This window comes from Ailuropoda melanoleuca, chromosome 10, assembly GCF_002007445.2.
Source record: "Ailuropoda melanoleuca isolate Jingjing chromosome 10, ASM200744v2, whole genome shotgun sequence".
Classification (NCBI taxonomy): Eukaryota; Metazoa; Chordata; class Mammalia; order Carnivora; family Ursidae; genus Ailuropoda; species Ailuropoda melanoleuca.
The window spans coordinates 70,996,011-71,018,045 of record NC_048227.1 but is presented as its reverse complement, the minus strand read 5'-3'; the positions used below and the strand labels follow the sequence as shown (position 1 = coordinate 71,018,045).

The 22,035-nt window shown below is 36.5% G+C and overlaps 1 protein-coding gene across 1 annotated transcript in view; it reads left to right on the top strand.

The window, feature by feature from the left end:
• Positions 1–22,035, top strand: part of TRDN (triadin) — a 379,865-nt gene that overhangs the window by 80,538 nt on the left and 277,292 nt on the right. Inside the window, exon 5 of the mRNA XM_034669079.1 lies at positions 8,513–8,572. Within this exon, the coding sequence (XP_034524970.1) occupies positions 8,513–8,572 (60 nt within the window). The remainder of the gene's footprint in view (positions 1–8,512; positions 8,573–22,035) is intronic.

Here is a 22,035-nt window from a genome sequence, read left to right as displayed (position 1 = left end):
AAATACAAATACCTACACATATAGAATGTTTCTCTAAAATATTGAGAATTCAATATAATATATTCCCTTAATGATCCTTAATTAGCCACTAAATAGATAACTAGACTTGCTTCACTATTCATCATAATTAGACTTTTGTGTCGTAGTCACGATTGCCAAAATCTTACAAATCGAGATTCTATGTTCAAATGAATAATTTGAATTTTCAAAATTAAAATAAGAAAAATGATAAGAAGGCATTTCATATTGTCTACTGCTTGTGAGATATGTAGAGAAAACATAATGATAAAAAACATCGAAATCCACAACACTCATAATAATTTAATAAACTTGGTTGTTATCTAAAAGAATCAGGATGGTTGCCTTGGTGACAGAGATTATCTTTTTAACTTCTTGAGTCTGTCATTTTAAAATCTTGAATTGATAATATTTTTAATTTGTTAACAATGTGTTATGTTAATAGAGAAAAATTGTATGCTTTAAATTGGCCATGTAAATCTTAAATGAAATTATAAACTATTCAACAATAGGCTTTGTTATAAGTAGATAAAAACTATCTATCATAAGCAAAAAACATGCAATATACAAAATAACTCAGAAAGACTTCACCAGAAAAGAAGGTCATTCCTAGGAATCATTTGGCACAACCTGTTTTCACTGACTTGGTCCCATTGATTAGTGCTGCTAGCAACCCTCCCATTTTTAAGTGCCATGGCCTGTCTTCCCAAATTATATTTGGAAGTTGAGCTCAGAGTCTTGGAGAAATCTGTTGATCTATGATTACCACTAGCACTTTGGGAGACATAGAGCTTAGATGATTACATATTGATAAAATTAAACAGCCTAAAGATAAAGAAGGAGAATCAAGCCAATGAAATGAATCTTCACTTCTAATTTGGAGAAGTTTTAAAGATTTTTGTCTATACAATAATTATATATTCCTGTGGGACATGCAGAACACAATGTGAGAACCAGAAAATTCTCCCTCACACCTAAAAGTTCCATTTTAGGCTACCAAAATGATCACTAAAATCTATACTTATCTTCTCAGACACCCAGCATAAATATGTGTAACAGGTGCCAAAATTTCATTATTTCTGTATGAAAAATACCATAAGTATATAGGCAAGTGCCATCAGACAAAGGAGAATGCAGATTATCATTGAAATACCATAAGCATCCATAGGGAATGCTAGAGAGGTGTAATAGTGTCTAACATGCAGAACAAAGGGGATGGAAATTTTGGACCCCTTCCTTTAAGCTACATTTGATTGTCAACATTTTATTACAAGTATAATATATGCAATTCAGAGTTCACTTAACTTTGTATATAAACATCTATGAGTAAGCTTTGAAATAAGGCAAAGAATTAAAAAACTATTTAAGTGTTAAAAATTAGTGTTAGTACTAGTACTAATTAGTACTGGTATTTAAAAAAATTAAAAATAGTCAATAGCCTTACTTTGATTATTATACAGCTTTTCAGCGTTCCAGAAAGACATTATGAAAAGAATCTAATTTTTATACAAGTGTTGCTGTTTACGATAAGTTTCACATGCATTATTTTATTTCTACAAATGGTAAAATTCTGTAGCTTTCCCCAGGATTTCTAATAAGAGATAAAAATGATTAGAAATACAACATTTTACTTTCTCTAAATTTTCAACTATACTTATTTTAGTACTTAAATCAAGAGTAGGTTCAGAAAGAACAGGTGAGATATGATCCACCACCACTTTCTACATTGTGCAAGAGCTTATAACTCATAATTCTACCTAAATATTTATTTTTAAAATTTATTATATATTTATCAAGTGGTTAGTATAAGATACCCACCACTGTTGTGCACTCAACATTTAATGTGGAAAAAAATAGACATAATTCTTGCCCTCATCAAATTTAGAATTTAGTGAGAGAGACACAAGTAATAATAATAATGCCAATACTTATAGGATGCTACTTGATAATCAGGTGTTATCCTAAATTCTTTACATTTTAACTTATTTTAATCCTTCTGTAAATCTATGTGGGAGGTTCTATTAAGAACCTCATTCTGCAGATGAAGAAATGAAATTTGCACAGCTAGTAAGTAAAGGAATCATATTTCAATTGGGCAGATGGATTCCAGCATCGACTATCTTAAACACTAAGCTGTATTTTAATATGTCAGAGATAACAATATTTCTGTATAGATCTGTTAACAAGTTATCTATGTCTAATTCTCCTAACAAAATGAGTATTTTAATTATATTAGAATATCATACACTCATGCCATTTTTCATATTATTATAATAATTATTTAATGATCATTGCAATGCAGAAATAATGAAAAATCTACATATTACTAATTTTTACTTATTTTCAGCAACATAATAAATTATTGTATCTGTACTTCTTGTTTCCCAGCACTTCACAAAGTCTTCAGAGACATTGGGACTCTAACCTTATTGCTTGTTTGGCTTTGGACTTTAGAAAAACAGGCTGGCTGAGGAAGGTATATTTCCTTGTTATCTTCATTGGATTATAAAGCATAAAAGCCAAGGTTGAAATTCTCCGAGTTCCTTAAATAAAAGAAGTTTGCAAATGCACTTAAAACATAGTGTGATCAAGTTTTCTAATGACTTCAAATGTTTTTAGTTTTAGAGTGGGAGATGAATAAAAGTAAGAATCTAAAAAGGGAGACATTAATTTTTTTCTCCACATCCCATATTCATCCGTACTTCCCTGTATGTCTGGAGAAAAGCGGTAGAGGAAAACTGGAAGTAGTGAAAAACATTGGAATATGCTTCCCACATTCTGTGGAAATAACTTGTCCGTTTTGCAAATCTTTTAGTGTCCTTACTGCATTTCCGACACGGTAAACATCAGTGGAGTAATGCTTCACTCTTCTTAGGCAAAGTTACCGGTGACTCAGTAGAAAAAGGAATTTCTTTTTGCCTCCTGACACATTGAGATAATTGTCACTCTTTCTCCATGTTATTTTTCCAATCTCCAATTCTCAAAATTCAAATATAAACTTGTATCCTTAAGGGCCTGTGGTCAGTTTCATACCTGGATCAAGATACTTTGACCTTTGTGCCTTCTAAGCCGCAAAACAGCCTTTAAGGTTTACCAGTTACCAAAATGGCTTATGATTCCAACTGGCATCTGGTGCTGAGACTTATTATGTCTTCAGAGACATTGGACGCTAATTTAATTACAATGCACATGTATCTGGAGGTAAATAATGCCTGCTTTGACCTTCTTTGTCCCTTGTATCAGGACTTGTGCAGGTTTAAGTGAACTGTTCTTAAAGAGTGTCATGTTGTTAAGTGCAATTTTATGCAATTATACATTGTTGTCATATTACCGAAAAATGGAGTTATTCACCAGTCTATGGCAAATATTAAGCAACTGAAAGCTAGTTTTAATATAATACAGGAAATTTTATTTTTCTTGGAAGTTTGTTGAAAACCATAGGGCAATAAAGTTCTACCTTTAGTGACTTGAATCTTTAAAATTTAATTTTACATTCTTATACAAATGGTTCTTAGCTGGAAAGAGCAGTTGAGAGGAACAAATCAAACATCATCTGCTTATGAGAAAAATATCCTTCTGAAGTCTAAATCGGTAGCACGTTGTTACTCAATTGGACAGGCGCCTGAATGGTTATCATTTCCTGGCTCAAGTGTAAGCAGACGGAACTGGCTCATGTGCAGAAGCTTCATTGGATTCTTCAGACATCTGATGGCCACAGGCAGTAACGCTGGTCACAGAATCCAATCCCCAAAGAAAATGCGATGTTGCAATAAAACATGCAGAGAGAGATTGAATTTATCCCTAAGTTTGAATCATAAGAAATAGATTTCTTTTGTCTTCTTTAAGCAGAGAAATGTAGGTGTGTGTATGCCTTCACAAGGTTAGCTGTGCGAGTCTACACTTGCCACTATAGAAATACTAATGGTCTTCAAGTGATCATCGGTTAAAAAATTAGTTGAAGATGTTCCTGCAGAAATATGTCTGTGTAAGTCATCATATTTCACTGTAAGCTGTAAAGATTTTATTATGGATGTGTGTATGTGTGTGTATTTTAATCCCTGACCCCCTCTGCCACTTGTGGGAAATCTAAGTAGATCTTCCCAGAGCAATGAGGCTGTACTTTGTATAAGGCTGAAGTACAGAATCAGGGAAATAAAATATTAGGGTCTTATCCTTGAGATTCATCTGAATTACAGAACTGGGTTGTGTCTGCTCCATTTACCATAGAGTAAAAAACAAATACTCAGAAATACATTGCCATTTTTTCAGTCTAATTCTCCTTTAGTTTCATTTATTTTTATTTTTTCTTAAGGAAAACTTGTTGTGAAGTGTAGCCGATGTGCTGGGATTTACCTTCCTCCTTAGATTATCTCCCTCCCATGTGTTTGGAAAACGGTGGAGCAATGTGTATCCTCCCTGCCTTTTCATGAATGATGTTCTTGATTCGAATCTCGTTGAGATTTGTCTTCTTTCACTTTATTTTTTTCCCTCCAGGATGGACTTCTGTTAGTTTCAATTCTAGTCACAATCTAGAGCTCATCCCTTCTGACAAGATGCTTCTGCGTACAAAAGAGCTAGAGCTCAGGGGTGCCAGGGTGGCTCCTGCTGCTGCTGCTTCTGTCCGTTTTCTGGTGTGCAAACTTCCATTGGCCTTGCAGCAAACGCAGCCGTGGACCAACATGGGTGGTGTAGTCCCACAAACCACCACCCTAGCCAGTGTATTTCCCAAGAAGAAGTTAGGCTAGGAGGCTCGGACAGGATTACCCAGGCAGAATGGTCTTCAGCACCTGATCCTGCAGAAAGTTCTAACTCAGGTCTGATCCTCCTGTGGGGGCAGCAGAACCTCCGCTTTATTCTTCTGAGTGGCCAACAGATGTCTGCACAGCACACACACACACGGCCAACCTCTAAAGGAAAAATATTATTCTGAAAGACAATTTCAAGGCCTTCCTGTCTCATAATTAATGTAGCATTTCATGTAAGCTTTAAATTTAGAAAATTTCATCCCATTTCTGCATTCAAACCAACCCTTACTAGGAATAAAAATTATCCCTTTAAGGTGGTTCCCTTGGCATATCCGAAGACTCCTCCAAATCTTTGGCATTTTACTTGCTTTATTGGCCTGCATTTTACAGACACCAATCTTCTCTACAGCCTCTGTTGGTCAATAGAAGGGAAGAAGTAAGACAGTAATGACGGGAGAATTTTGAATTTGCTTTTTCACTTGTAAAAGATTTAACCCTGTGGACGACCTAAGTAAGGCTTTAAAANAGTTTTACAGACACCAATCTTCTCTACAGCCTCTGTTGGTCAATAGAAGGGAAGAAGTAAGACAGTAATGACAGGGGAGAATTTTGAATTTGCTTTTTCACTTGTAAAAGATTTAACCCTGTGGACGACCTAAGTAAGGCTTTAAAAGGTCAACTGCCGGGGCGCCTGGGTAGCACAGTCGTTAAGCGTCTGCCTTCACGCTCAGAGCGTGATCCCGGTGTTCCGGGATCGAGCCCCACATCGGGCTCATCCGCTGGGAGCCTGCTTCTTCCTCTCCCACTCCCCCTGCTGTGTTCCCTCTCTCGCTGGCTGTCTCTGTCACATAAATAAAAATAAAATCTTTAAAAAAAAATAAATAATAGGTCAACTGCCCACTCCTAGGACTAAACCAGCACCATCTGATAGTAATATAATGTAATGCCCACTCCTAGGNTAAAAGGTCAACTGCCCACTCCTAGGACTAAACCAGCACCATCTGATAGTAATATAATGTAATGCCCACTCCTAGGACTAAACCAGCACCATCTGATAGTAATATAATGTAAGCAACTTAAAATTTTCAAGTAGCCACATGTTTAAAATGTAAGAAGAATAATATGAAATTAATTTTAATCATGTATCTTATTTAACCTAATCAGGGTCTCAGTGAAGGCTCAACCAGAAAAGCAGAACCAGGAGAAGATTATGCAGATACATTTATGTATTAAGAAATTCATTACAAGGAATTGGACTATGTGATTGTGGGGACTGGCTAAGCAAGTCAGAACCCATAGGACAGCAGTCAGGCAGGGAAAATCACAGGCAAAGTTGAATCCACCGGCAGGGACGAAAGCTATCATCCCCAGACAGACTTTCTTTCCTTTATCTAGGAAACCTCGTGATCCAGCATCATCTGCTTATTTAAAATGCTATGGATTAGGGATTTTAATTATTTCTGTAAAATACCTTCACAGCAAATCCTAGATTAGTGTTCATTTGAATGACTTGGGATAGTAGTCTAACCAAGTTGACACACAAATAAAATGATCGCACTAAATATGTCCAAAATAGGGGCGCCTGGGTGGCATAGCGGTTAAGCGTCTGCCTTCGGCTCAGGGCGTGATCCCGGCGTTATGGAATCGAGCCCCGCGTTGGGCTCCTCCTCTGGGAGCCTGTTTCTTCCTCTCCCACTCTCCCTGCTTGTGTTCCCTCTCTCGCTGGCTGTCTCTCTCTGTCGAATAAATAAATAAAATATTAAAATAAATAAATAAATATGTCCAAAATAATATTATTCCAATATGTTATTAATATAAAATCATTAGTGAGATATATTATATCTTTTTTATACTAAGTCTTCATAATCCAGTATATAGTTATACTTACAGTACTTCTCAATTTGGACTAACTGCATACCATATCCTTAATATGTATATAAGTCCCGTGGCTACTGCCTAGGGCAGTGTAGGTCTAGCTAGTGAAAGTGATCAGGCTGGTTATCTGATATCTTTAGACAGTTCTAAAGATAGAAATTTTTTGTGTTTCTGTGTGTAAATTTATGTTAGCTTTATTGCCTATAGCCTGTAAGAAGCAGCTTTACTGTGCCTTTGCAAACAAGGCCTGTTTCTTTAAAAACAGATAAAAAACTTTCCATACATATACCTCTATATGGTAATTTACAGTGCAACACTATTCTTGTTTCGTAATTATAGAAATAATGTAGAAACCAAGAACACAGGATAAGCAAAAGAAATACCATCCTGAGCCATCTGAGTATGTTCTTGAGGGCTTGTTTTTGCCATATAGGGGGCATTTGACAATGTCTAAAGACACTTCTCATAGTCATGACAGGGGGTGCAGCTACGTGCATTTAACAGGTAGAGGCCAGGGATGCTGCTAATTACCAGAGCTTGGACAGAACAGCCCCACTCCACCCCCAAATAATGATTCACCCAACTCAAAAAGGATTGAAGATAAGTGGTCAATAGGTATCTGGACTACACACACACACACACACACACACACACACACACTTGGAGTAGGATTTGGAGACCTATAGAGAAGAGATTTAAAAAAAGGCTGAGAGAGGCAGGAAAATGGAAGTTTCCTATGGGCTTTGAAGACCTTTCTTTGAAACTTGGAGAAATTTTATCAGAGATATGATTAAATATCTCAACTCTTTTGTATATCTATTGCCACATCAAAGTCAGGGATGGGATAAGGGTAAAGGAGTAGCCCTGTCAATAGTGTGATGGTGGATTCATGGGGCAGACAAGGGGGAGATTTTCACAGTGATGATTACCTCCCTGACAGGTGAAAGTCACTGTCTTTTCTGAAGATAATTAGGAATTTCTGGCGGTTGGTCTTGATTTTAGACTTTTGGAAAAATTACAAAAATGCAAATTCACATTTGCAAATGGAGAATTTAAAATGTATACAGTGATTAGCACCGTCTCAGATCATCTGTGTAATAAGGTTGTGATAAATAAATAAGTAAAACTCATTAGCATTTTTCTAAGAAAAACCACGCTATTAAGATTAAGTCACTTTTTAGAGGTAGTAATCATATTTGTAAACTCTAATATCTAATTTAAGTCTATCGAAATTAACTGCAAATTCAGAATTAACTTCATTTTCTAAGCCTTGGCAATGTATGTATACTGAAGCTAGCAGAAAATTAAATATATTTGTTAAAACCAGATATTCAGAAAAAAATGTAACAACTGACTTATTCCACGAAATGTGTCATATCTGCATGCAGTAATTATTGGATAAATGCAATGCCAAATTCTGATTATAAACATAGCTTAGAGTCAATACTTCTGAGATATATTTCCTATTAGGTAGTTACAGTTCATTTCACAAATTCTTAATTTAATATGTAAAAATGAAATCTTCCTCAATCTAAATGACATTCTTACTAAGGATTCTTAATTGTATTGAGAGTAATTGAAATAAAACATAATTATAGTTTGTTATCAGTTTTAGCACTGAAAATGATGACAACATATCCCCATTGATGTAAGTTTTTAAGCTTTTTCAAATAACGCTAATTTTGAGGTAAATTCAAGTTTTTCCTTATTTCAATAAATGAGTGCTTTATGTAGCAATATGTTACAATGACTTTTTCCATTTGGAAAAAATGTAGACTTCATGATAGAATTTTGAAGTTTAGATCATAGTGATAGTTTATATTTTGTACATTTTCAAAAAGAGTTTTTAAATTATAAATTCTGTGTTTTCCTAGAAATACACAAAGAAAAGACTGAAAAGCAGGAGAAAACTGAAAGGAAAATACTAGCTAAAGGTAACTGTTTAATTTTGTGTTTACTCTTATTTTTATTTAGGATATATATTTTGTGTATTCATATGGAAGAAAGGAAAATTTTCATGTGAAATGTTCCCTTGTTTTAACATTTTTGATAGTGTTTAAATGAGTACATTTACTTCTTGGTTAACTTCAGGTATAAATATATAAGTAATATTTAATTGTTGGAATCAAAGTAATTTCAAAACGTGAGAATGTTTAAATTATTTACAACTGATTTTGCCTTCTAAGATTGCACTGTAAATACAATTGTTGACTTACTAGTAAATTTTTTTCTTCTTTGAATGTGTTACTGTAATAAGTCATAGTTCGATTTTTTTGACCTTGCATTTTTTATGCCATGCAGTACCTTTAAAATCGTTGGCACAGAAATACAGTCATTATATTGCCTCGCTACAGACTACTACAGCCCTGCAGCTTTCTTATATAGCCTCAAGGGGTACACGGACAGTGACAACATGATGATTAATATCCCTTTCAACTCAACTGAATCCAGTAACTGCAATCTTGCATTACAGGCATATTAATAATGGCCAGCATTGTCTTGCTCATTTTACAAGCATCTCTTTTCTAGGAGTGGCCCTTGTAGTCATAAAACTTTAAAGAAACTTATAAGAAGCAAGAGCTTTCAGAGGGATATATTTCTAAATATGCTCAGGATTCCCCAGTGATCAGCCTCGCATGCTTTTTAAGTGAGTCAGGACAAAAATTAAAATCTCATAATTCCATATCACACAAATACGTGTTCTGGACAGAAAATGAAATTTTTTTCCGAGTAGAAATTGAATCTTGTCTAATATTTATTATGTCAAAACCCGCTAATGTAAAATTACCTGGAGTGAATACCAAAGTTGCAAATGGTAAGGTTTCAGATAATAGAAGTTCTACTTAACCCTAAATTATACCACTATGTGAACCTATATTAAAATGCCATTTTTAATGTACTTTATGTACTTCCTTTTTGTGAAGAGCTTAAATCATTCTGCAGATATTATGTCTTTCATCCTGATGTTTGAATTCATTCCAGATTGGTCAGCCAATCCTTATACAATCAGGGACATTGACGCTTACTCAATTGAAACCTATTTATATTTATACTTAGGGAACTAATGTCTTCTTACTGTTCCCTTTCCATTTTTGGTCCCTAATTCCTTTGGTCAGGGAAATTGGGCACAGCTGTTGGGTATGGATTAACTAAGCTAGCCATGACTGAACTGGCTATGTGTTTCAGTCTGCTGGAGGTTAAACAGAAACTCAGCTGGTTCCACGTGATTGGAGTCTCTGCTGTTGTATCTTGCAGACTGTACTATTAATTTAATAGCAGTGCTGCTGGAGTGGATGTGGTGATGCAGATGGCACCATTTGCATTTTGGACCTGGCTGTATTAGAATCCTGCTGTTAAAGACTTTGAGCAGTGGGCTGTAGAGTGGGCTTATTAAACTAGTGAGTCTTGCATAATTAAAACAGTGAATTTGGCTGAAGCTTAAAATAAATTTCTCAAAGGCTGAATTAGAGATTAGTACCTGAATATATTCCCTGAATAGACCAAATATATTTTGGAAAGTGAATATTTCTCAAGAAAGAGAAAACGGAGCTTCAACTGTTCAAGACTTAAATGGGCTTTAGAGGTAGTTTCTTCTTTCCATTTGTTTTCTGTGTCAGTATGAATGCAAGAGTCCATTTTACTGCTTGGTATCCTCATCCAGGTTGAATAGTACCGGCTTTTTATTTCCAGGTAGTTCAGTGAAAATAAATGTGGTTTTATAACCATTCACATATGAAGATAAATGTTTTCTTTTTTTTTAAATTTTAATGTTTTTTTATTATATTATGTTAGTCACCATACAGTACATCCCTGGTTTCTGATGCAAAGTTCGATGATTCATTAGTTGCGTATAACACCCAGTGCACCACGCAATACGTGCCCTCCTTACTACCCATCACCAGTCTATCCCATTCCCCCACCCCCCTCCCCTCTGAAGCCCTCAGTTTGTTTCTCATAGTCCATAATCTCTCGTACTTCATTCCCCCTTCTGATTACCCCCCCTTTCTTTATCCCTTTCTTCCCCTACCGATCTTCCTAGTTCTTATGTTCCATAGATGAGAGAAATCATATGATAATTGTCTTTCTCTGTATGACTTATTTCACTTAGCATAGATAAATGTTTTCTATATGTCACATTTCATATCAGTCATGGTTATATATGATGGATGGTTAGGAATTTAAATTATCAAAATATCTGAACTCTTATAAGAAAAGAAACAATATATCCAAGGCAATAGTAGCCTGTGATGGTTATAGACATGCCAACAAATATCTGAATCTAAAAAGCTAGCAAAAATAAGAAAACATGAAAAAATAAAAAAATAAAAAATAAAAACTCGTGAGTAGTGGTAAAGGTGGAGGAGATAAAAATGTTGGTAGTGATAAAAGCTAGATCACACCTCATTGTCTCTCTCTCTCTCTCTTCTTTTTTTTTCCTTTAGAGTATTCTTATGGTATTCAAAAAGTTTTAGGGGTGTGAAGTCTTTTGGAAAGACCTGGAACTCTACATGTAGATGATTTACTCATCAAATGCAATACAGAAAACCATAGCATATATAGTCCCAGAGAACATACATTTCCAAAATCATTCTATATAAATATGCTTGTTCATTTTTAAGGTGTCAATGAATTTGTTTCGATCCCCACTTCTTTTCATAACTTTTATAGTTATCCACCTTATCTAAATGATTTTAATTCATGAAGCTAACTTTTATTCCCATTTTTTCTGTATTTATTTTGTCAGATGTTCTTCTTAGGGAAAATGTACCAGTTTCAATGAACTGAGGAGCAAACCCTTTAATTCTTAATCTGGCAATAAGTACTTATTTTGGTTTTAAGGTATAAGCTCTAACATGTTAGTTAATGTTTACGTTTTAATTAATCTTGGTTTTTTTCTAAATAAAAGAAGTAATTTATTTTATAAATGTGATCACAGTAATGTCTGTACTTATGACCTTCTATTAAATTAATACAGTAATTCAGCGGACTATTACATTTGCTTAAAAGAACCTTACAACCTCTTGGATTACCAAGATGCCATTCACCAAACTGTTGCTGCTATAAATGGCCCTCGTGAGCAGATAGAATCCCTCATGCCAGAGGAGTTGTAGGCACTGAGGATTTGGCTGTGGCAGAAGTTAGCTTGAAGAATGCTGATTCCATTCCAAGGTGATGGTTTCTAATGGAAGAGTGTAGAGGTCAAAATGATCTTGCAGAACACACTCATATTTAAAGCCAAATATTTTAGAATACATTTCTTTCCAGCCTCTAAGAACTAACCTCCAGATGGAGATGAGTAAGGCAGTCTAGAGACCAGAGCCCATGAGTAATTCAGATGAAGGGATGATCATTGTGGAATGCAGAGCCACATGTCAAATGATGAGAAATATTGGTCAGTTTCATAGGGCAGTTCACAGTTTGGGTATCCTTCCTAGATATAAATAACTATGTACACATATGCCTTAAAAGAAAAGATATACAATCATTGTAGGGAATTATAGAAACCAGTGCTACTTGTCATAAATTAAAGGTTCGAGTCATGATTGTTAAAGACCATTTCCCTGGCTCATGGTAAACACTCAGACATGTTTATTCAATGAGCTAGGAGCATAGTGTATGATTTTGACAAAGAAGGATGTCACCATTATTTTCTTCTACTTTTAGAAATGTCGTGAATTACCAATCTGCGTCAGAATCCAAATCTAGGAACTACTGCTTATGTAACCTCGGACAAGTTAATTCATTTTTGTTACCTCTATTTTCTCATATGTAAAATGGGTATGAAATGGTTATGAAGATTAAATGATTATGAAATGTATATATGAAATTATTCAAAGAATTCTTGGCAAATTTTAATTTCAACAGTAACTATCAGTCAATTAACTAGTCCTCTTAATCACTACTGATTAGGTCAGTGACAATCCCTTGCAGGTTTCTTATCTGTGCTATTTCTTATCCTATATTTGGGACCACTTGATATCCATCTGATCATTGGCTGAAGGAACTTAGATTTGTCATCCTAAGATTGTGTAACACAACACTAAACTAACTTTATTGCCACTTCACCCCTGTATTTGTTCTTCCCTTCCTGAAAAATCTCATACAAGCATTTATCTACTATGAAACAAATACTGTACTGAATCTATGATTTCTAATGTTTCACTTAATCTTCATGGAAGATATATCCAACATGGTAGATATGATCCCATTTAAAACTAAGAGTATTGAGGTTTATCTGTACTTAATGATTTTTTGCAATATCTAATATTTATTAAGTTGTAGAGCCAAATTTTAATCTCAGATTTCTCTAACTTAAGAACACGTGGCTTTCCCACTATACCCTCCATCCCATTTTCTTTCTTCTTTTTTGCTCCATTGTGTCTAAGCCTCTATACTAGAATTTTCTCACAGCTGGAGGATCTTGAATTTTTCTCTGAAACCCCACGGTCAGGACCTTGTAATCAGCTGATCAACTTCACTGCTGTGCTTGTACTTCCATAGAGCCTGGACTTGTCTTGCTTGATGGCTTCCCTGCATAGCAGGCATCATATACTTAGTACACTGTACCCACCTTTAGGTCTCCTCACCATTATTGCTCCACTTACCAAAATGAGAAATGAGACCTGACAGTCCTTATTCTTCTGGTAGAAATGCCAAATGGAATGCCATGGGTGTATCGGTTTTCTGTGGCTGCTGTAACAAAATGCCAAAAATGTGATATCTTAAAATAATAGAAATTTATTATCTTACAGTTCTAAAGGCCAGAAATTTTTTTTAAAGATTTTATTTATTTATTCGACAGAGATAGAGACAGCCAGCGAGAGAGGGAACACAAGCAGGGGGAGTGGGAGAGGAAGAAGCAGGCTCATAGCGGAGGAGCCTGATGTGGGGCTCGATCCCATAACGCCGGGATCACGCCCTGAGCCGAAGGCAGACGCTTTAAACGCTGTGCCACCCAGGTGCCCCGAAAGGCCAGAAATTTAAAATCAGTTTCACTGGGTCCAAATCGAGCTGTCATCAGGGCCAAACTACTTCAGGGGGTCTAGGAGAGAATGTGTTCCTTGCCTCTCCTGGCTTCTAGGCCTGCTCTACTTCTTGGTTTGTGGATGCATCACTCCATTCTCTGCCACTGTGTTCACAGTGCCTTCTCTTCTGTCTTCAAATCCCCCTCTCACTCCCTATCAGGAGGGTACATGGGGTTGCATTTAGGGCTCACCTGCATAATCCAGGATAATCTCCCTATCTCAAAATGCTTGATTTAATCACATTGCTAAATCCTTTTTTGCCATGTATGGCAACAGTCACAGATTTCAGAGATTAAGACATGGATGCATTTTAAGGGGGGCGTTATTTAAACCACCCCACTGAGCTACTCTTTAACAAGAGTACATACCAGTCAGATAGTAGAAAGGACTGAGAGCTAAATACAAAATATAAGTATTTAAAGATAGGAGTCACAGAATGGCAAAGTTTACCAAAGTTACTGTAGCAACATTGTCATAAGAGTTTTTATAAAATTTTAGCCATCAGCATAGCGAAAGTAAGGTATAAAATACAGTTTGGTGAATGGCATTAGGGAATTCATGTTCGGAGGAAGCGTTCAAGTTTCATTGTTTGCGGGACCAGAAGTAGTCAGAATAATTGTATTATTTTTGGAAACTAGGTATTTGTTCGTTTCTTTTTGTTTTTTCCTGATGAGGATATGTGAAGAGTTTAGTCATATTAGAAGTAAGACAACATTTATGTGTGGCCAAGACAGTGCCATAATTTCCTTAAGATATTATAATATAAACTCATTAAAAATTCATACTCTGTGTGCATGTACTTTAAATCAAAAACTTGAGAATGACCGGAATACCTCAAGTATTTTTATATTGGATAATCTCTTCACATTTCATTTAAAACATTGATTAGTTTAAGAGCCCAAGTGGTTAATTAATTTTGATACTTGAAAAGTCTGAAGAAGTAGAATATGAAAAGTCTCTGGACCCTCCTACACAACTCTCATCTGACTTAACACAGATAACTGACAGACTTCTTTCTCTCAGTGCATTTGAAGCCCGTATTAAGTTTCATTGCACAGAATGTCTTCATCCCTCTGTATTATTGGTCACAATAATAGATATCACTATCCACCCAGTCTATTCAAGCATAGAAGAAGGGGTCATTATTGCCAGTGGTGGTATGGACTTGATGGACTTTAGAATCATCTGGATAGTTTAAATATATATATATATATATATATATATATATACACACACACACACACACCCATTGCAGACTCCATTCTGGGACCATTAATATTTGGGAGGTGAGGCCAGGGTTTGAGTCAAGCTCTTCTAATGATTCAAATGATTAGCTAGGGTTAGAATCACTGTCAATTAAACTCATGGCCTAGAATTCAAGTACAGCCACGGAAGGACACGGAATGTACAACAGGATGTGTTTAGGTGGGGCCTGCACCTACTGTTTACCATAGTCTTCACCACTCTCTCTCATCACTCCTGGAGTAGACATTTAATATGCCTCATTTCAGAAGGCATTTGAGTTACAGTCCTGTCATAGCATTGGTCTCCCTCAATACAAAAGTGGTCCTGCTCAGTCCCTTGTCATACTCTCTCTTCACTATAATTTATCCATTCTAACTCCCTCCTCTTCCACTGCTATCTCCTCCACACATTTCACAATTAGATTAGGACAGCCCTTCTTCCCTCCCTCCCTTCTTTTCTCCTTCCTTCCTTCCTTCCTTCCTTCCTTCCTTCCTTCCTTCCTTCCTTCCTCCCTCTCTCTTTCTCTCTTTCTTTGTCTCTCTTTCTTTCTTTCTCTCTTTCTTTTTCTTTCTTTCTTTCTTTCTTTCTTTCTTTCTTTCTTTCTTTCTTTCTTTCTTTCTTTCTTTCATTAAGTAAGATCCATACCTAGCATGAAGCCCAACATGGGGCCTGAACTCATGACCCTGAGATCTGGACCCGAACTGAGATCAAGCATCGACTGCTCAATTGACTGAGCTACCCAGGCACCCCTAAGACAGTCATTTCTTAACTGATTTCCCTGAATTACCCCTTAAATTCATGCTAATCATGACACTTGTAGGCTTCAATCCATCTCTTGCCATTATAGTGCCTTGGCGATAAAAGCCACATTTTCTACCATGGCATAGAAGACTCTCATATGATCAGTGATAACCATACAAATGTCCAGCTTTGTGTACTTTCCCACATACCTCCCCTACTCGGCAACCTTCTCCTCAACCCCCTCAACTCTCAACTTGGCCCCTGCTGCCCCCACCAGGACAGCCCAGACCCATCCGCTCTGCCTGTGCCTTAGGTGGTCACACTGTTAGGAGCTCCGTAAGCAGGCTCCACTGCCATCTCACAGCTCTGTGCTTCTGTATGCGCCCTTCTTTCTGGCCAGCAGGCCCTTCTTGTGGAGTCATTTGGCAAGTCTCCTGTTCATTTCTTTGATTCTCAGATGGACTCTCGGTTCCTTTAAAAGGGCCTTCTCTGCTGTCCTTCACTCTGGAGGCATTTAGGCATTTTCTCCATGCTACTTCTCTATCCCTGATTTCACACTATAAAGCATTTTGACTCCAATTTTTGATTTGGGTATATTGATCTAACTTGTTAAGGGCAGGAACTATGTTTATCTTCAAGTATGTTCTATGTCATTTTTGATATTTTCTTCTGTGATTCTGTGCTTTCTTATTTATAAACAAAGAGATTCAAGCTCAATGGTCTTTCAGATTCCTACCAGCTCTGAATTCATGTGCTTATATCAAATTAAAAATGACTCTAACATCTAGCAAAGTACCCAACACATGAAACACATTCAATAAACATTGAAATAATGAATGCACTAATTAATGAAGCATTCATCTTCTCTATCTTGTTAATCTCTACTTGACTCCTATTGACAATTTTTTCCTTGGACATTTCTATGTTTATTTTCAAATATATATAATTATTCAGCTTTAATTGGGCTATTGTAATGTCAAATTTATTCGGTCAGCAGCAATTGAAGAATTTGATAGTAAGCTCCATATTAAAACAAAGAAGATCTGTAACATGTAATTAGGAAACACAATAAAATTTATAACATAATAATATAAATTAAAGTAATACAGATTCATTTGGACAATTTGGAAAATGCAAAAAAGAAAGAAAAACAACCACAACTAATTATCCAAAGATAAAGACTAATATATTTTTTATTTTCCTCCAGTTTTTTCTTCCATTTAGCTTTATTTATTGCATATTGCCTTGGGATTTTTGCAACTGCAAATTTTATTGTTATTTTTCAGATAACATTTAGGCTTTTATTTAACTATTAAACATGTCAATTTACTCCTAGAATAAACAAGAAGAGACTGGAACCTGGTTAGTAAACATACAACTAGATGGGAGAACTTTATCCAAGATGTCTGTTAGACAAAAGGAGTGTTTTTTAGGCATTCAAAACAATAGGTATTTTCTACATCAGCCTGCGTTGTTTAGTGTTCAGGTGAAGAACTGACCACAGGAGTGGAGAAGAAGTTCACATGGCAGAAGTGTTTGCTGATGAATGGCATGCGGTCAACACCAAAGTGGTCCAATCAGTGGAAATGGGGTTATCCTCACAGGGAGATATTGTAGATCGAAAAACTGGTCACAGACATTAGGCAACCATACACATGAAGTTATGCACAGTACTTAGTTTGTGCCAAACAGCATACTGGGCAATAAAAATTCAATGATGAATAAGACCGTCCAACAAGAGATCTAAAACAGCAAAATCACAATTATGCCCTCATGTGCTGAGTATTCCACAAAGAGAGGTCCTGGAGAAGATAACTTGCTGCCTGTTTGCTGAGTAGGTCTGACTGCAGTTTTATGATGAAGCCTTAGAGGAATGAGTGGCTTAGGATTTAGATGTGCACTCTGGAATCTAAAATGAAAGACATAAGAGTTAGGTCAAGGGTCAGTCTTCAAGAAACCAGGTGAGAACTTGGTTAGAAAAGCACAAGAAGAACCCAAAAGATTAGTATTGGTATTAGTTTCCTAGGGCTCCGGTAACAAAGTATCAAAAACTGGATGGCTTAAAATAACAGAAACTTATTGTCTCACAGTTACAGAGGTTAATTAAATTTATTTGCTACCATCAGTTGAAAAATATAGTGGCTTATATATTGTCTCCAACGTCAAGGTATCAGCAGGATTGATTACCTCAAAGAGCTGTACAGGAGAATCTATTCCACGCTTCTCCTANAATAAAAGAAAAGCACAAGAGAACCCAAAAGATTAGTATTGGTATTAGTTTCCTAGGGCTCCGGTAACAAAGTATCAAAAACTGGATGGCTTAAAATAACAGAAACTTATTGTCTCACAGTTACAGAGGTTAATTAAATTTATTTGCTACCATCAGTTGAAAAATATAGTGGCTTATATATTGTCTCCAACGTCAAGGTATCAGCAGGATTGATTACCTCAAAGAGCTGTACAGGAGAATCTATTCCACGCTTCTCCTAGCTCCTGGTGGTTAGCTGGCAATCTTTCTTTGGCTTGTAGGTGAACCACTCTAATCTCTGCCTTCATCTTCAAATGGTTTTCTCCCTACATCTCTGTTTCTTCCCTCTGTGCAGATCTGTCTCTGTGTCCAAATTTCCCCTTTTCGTAAGGACACCAGTCATATTGAATTAGAGACCACTGTAATGACTTCACTTTAACCTGATTACCTCTTAAAGACTCTATTTTCAAGAACTAAGGTCACATGCTGAGGTACTGGAGATTAGGACCTCAACACATCTTTCCAGACTATGCAATTCAGTGCATAACAGTATCACAGGAGTCAGAAGAACATTTTTTTTAAAAGGGTAATTTAGAATAATACTCCTGATTGACTGGCTTAAGGTTGTTTCTGGGAAACAATTATAGGACTGGAATCAAAAGCTGGCAGAGGATTTTGCTGAAGATGATGAGCGAAAGCCAAAGAGGACAGGACATTAAAATGTATCTAAATATCCTGGGGCCCCTTATAAAAATGCTCTCAAAGACCACAAACTAATTTAGTCCGCCTATATTGTATAAACTTTTACTCTTGCCCTCTCTCAGTCATACTTAATTGACTCTTTAAAGTACCAAATATATTTTCTTTTTCTCTCTGGCAGCTATAAAAGATAAACCTGGAAAGTGAGGCAAGAAGGCTCTACCCAGGCTATGCATTGTCTCCTCCACAGTGATTGTTCACTTTTGAGGAAGTGATTACAGCTCTGACTGTGGCTAGGGAGCCCCAGTTGGAGGGGAAATTACCCATACAATTAAATCAGATTTGAGACTGGGAGCATTTATCAGATGAACTTTATATCTTTGGGTAATTTGCCTAATCTGCATTTTAATACATAAATAAATGTGATTTTATTGTGAAAAAGAAGTGCGCCTATGATTACAGGATGGCTTGTGGATAACATGCTTGGAGAATCCAGCCAGCACACTTGGGCTCGTAAGAACAAGTTTCTAGTCTGCACAGGATCTGTGTGGACGAGGTAGTTTTGGAGGAAGAGTCCTAGTTTGGCAATCTGATCATTATATTCTTATTCCTCTCTGCCGTGGACTCTTTTGAGGCAGTGTTTTCTTATCCAGGGACAAAGAAGTTCAGGCGAATGGATCTCTTAGGTGTCTATCAGCTCTAAAGTTGTGTGCTTATTTTAAACAAAAAATGATAAAATAATCCTTTAGGAAGAATGAGTAATATAATCTTTGACAAGTCTCTCTACTCATGAGCACTTTTCTATTGAGTTCATCATTATCACTCAGAATGTGTGGATCATCTTCCCTTAGCACAGAATGGAAATTCTACAGATTAGTTACAAAAAATAAATCAATAAAAACACACAGAGACATACATACTAACCAAGATCTCTGACATTTTGTTTAGTGTTGGCTAAAGCCGCTGCAAATTTGTACCGAAAAATTTTTGACACCAAACTTTTGATTTTTTCCAACTAAGAAGAGAGATCAGCGAAGAGCTCAGCCAACCTGGCCCTGAATGCCTACTGCTTGGCCCCTAGGGAAGGTTTGCCTGATAAGAACCTCAGGGTCAGGTGCACTATGAGCTCTGGTACATTCGGGAAAGGCCACAGGGCCTGTCTGGCAGGTTGCCAGGGCCAAGCTCTGTAAAAGCGCAGAGCACAGCTTGCAGAGTGCTGGAGTGCCCAGCACAGCTTGCAGAGTGCCCACGTGGGGTGGGCGAGAGACTGCAGCAGAGTTAAGTTGAGCTGAATGTTCTGGTCAGGGAAAGGTCAGAGTCTGGGCAAGCGCAGGAACAGCAGGGCCTTGCCAACTCCGATGCCAAACATCAGGGTCATTCCAACTGGTGGATTCCATTTGTTTTTAATTATCAGTATACCGAAGGGACTTTTGTTTCTTGTAAATAAGGATGACAAACAAATTAAGCTCTAGCAGGTGCAACAAGCTTATTTTGTCCTGAGCTAAAAGTGTCCTAGCTAAGATGTAACTTGCCAAACAGAGCTGATGACAAGGAAGGTACTTTTTTCTTCTTCCACAGGAAAACTTCTGGTTGTAATTTCTAAGCAAAGAGGAGATGCACAAGCAAATGCAGTTGTTGTGGCAAATTATTATTATTATTTTTTTATTTTAACGTGATTGTTAAGGCAGTTACTGATGGTTGCATTGTTCTGATAAAAGAAATTTTAAAAACTTGGTGTCTGAGCACATTCTTGCCAAAGTTTGAAGTTTCCATCCAAGAAGCTTTAGTGGCTGTCTGCCATTTTGAACAGCTCCCTAGAGCCCATGGGTCCAGCTGTTTCGCTGAGCAATGTTATGGTACCATTTCTGAGGGGGATAATGAAATTCCAGCATACAGGATTGTGTCTGTAAATCAAAACTTAGACTGTGAGGAACCAGATTTTCCCCCAGGGTAACAGGAATGAGGCATTAATATGCTAATTTGAGTCTGAATTCAGCCCCCTTGCTCTTTTGATTTTGTATTAATTCCTCCATTTATGTCTGCGCACACGTCAGCCAGAAAATCCATTAGTGGAATGGACAAGCAGCTGTCCGAGGTGGGTGAGGTCTGGTCCTTCACAGAAGCAAAGAAACAGATTAGGTGCTCTCCCGGGGATCCTGCCAATCAGGTTCCAAAAGCACAGCTTATCTCCTGCAAACTTCGTTCCACCTAGAGAACTTTTAAAACAGTCTCTGTTTTTGCCAAGATTCTCCTTTGGTTTTTAGCTTAATTAATAGTGATCCAAAAGAACCAAAATAAGCTACTTGTGGTCATGTGTGAATGCTGATGTCCTCTCTTTATTTTGTGAGATATTTATATTGAGCTTAGTAACTCAGAAACACCTAGAAGGACTATTAAATGTAAGGAAAAAGGATGCCTAGATGTTCTATGGTGAATTTTTTTTTTCCTTCTGTTTCTCACTGGGGTTTAATTATTTCAGAAATCTTGATAAATCGTAAAATTTTTAATNAGAAAAAGGATGCCTAGATGTTCTATGGTGAATTTTTTTTTCCTTCTGTTTCTCACTGGGGTTTAATTATTTCAGAAATCTTGATAAATCGTAAAATTTTTAATGTCCAGAAGCAATCAGTGCTTTTAATATCTATACGATATCATTAATAAATAGAATTGTATTAGAAGATGAAAGGAGTTTTCTTATAATGTTTTAGAATTTGGCTCACACAAAGAAAAATCTATTAAAACTCCGCTATGGGGTAGATATCATGCGATGAGCCATGGATACAAAAATAAAATAACATGGTGTAGTCTTTAAAGAGATTTCACCTCTAGGGAGTCAGATATAGGAACAATGGCAGTATTATTACTTAATTGTTAAAATGGATTTACGCACGTAGTTCTGTTGGTGTATGAAATGAGTAGAGATCAAAGAACATTTTACAGTGGAGGAGGCAAGTGAGTCAGGACTGAAAGGGCATATTGACAAGAGGAAGTGTGGGAGTAGGAATTCTAGGTGGAAGGCACAGGCAGGGGGAGGGGAGGCCACAGGGTGTGCGTGTGGAACTACAATCATTTTGATATAACTGCAATGTAAAGTTCAAGGGGAAATTCATGGAGATAAGATTGCACTGATGAGCAAATATCAAACCATTAGAGCAATAAAATATTTTTAGATTTTGTATAGTACCTACTATGTAATAGATACCATGCTAGGCCATGAGGGAGATACTAATATTCTTAACAGGTCAATAGCATAATCAAATTTTCCTGTTAGAAAGATTACTCTGAGAGAAAAATCTTAATCTAAAGGTTCAAGAGAGTGGTTAGGATATTATTATGATAATATTTGCAATAATAATATAGCAAGAAGGGCATTCTACTCCAAATTTTGAAATGGTCTCTTTTCCTTTTACCTTCCTGTTCCCTTACTAGACTTATTTCT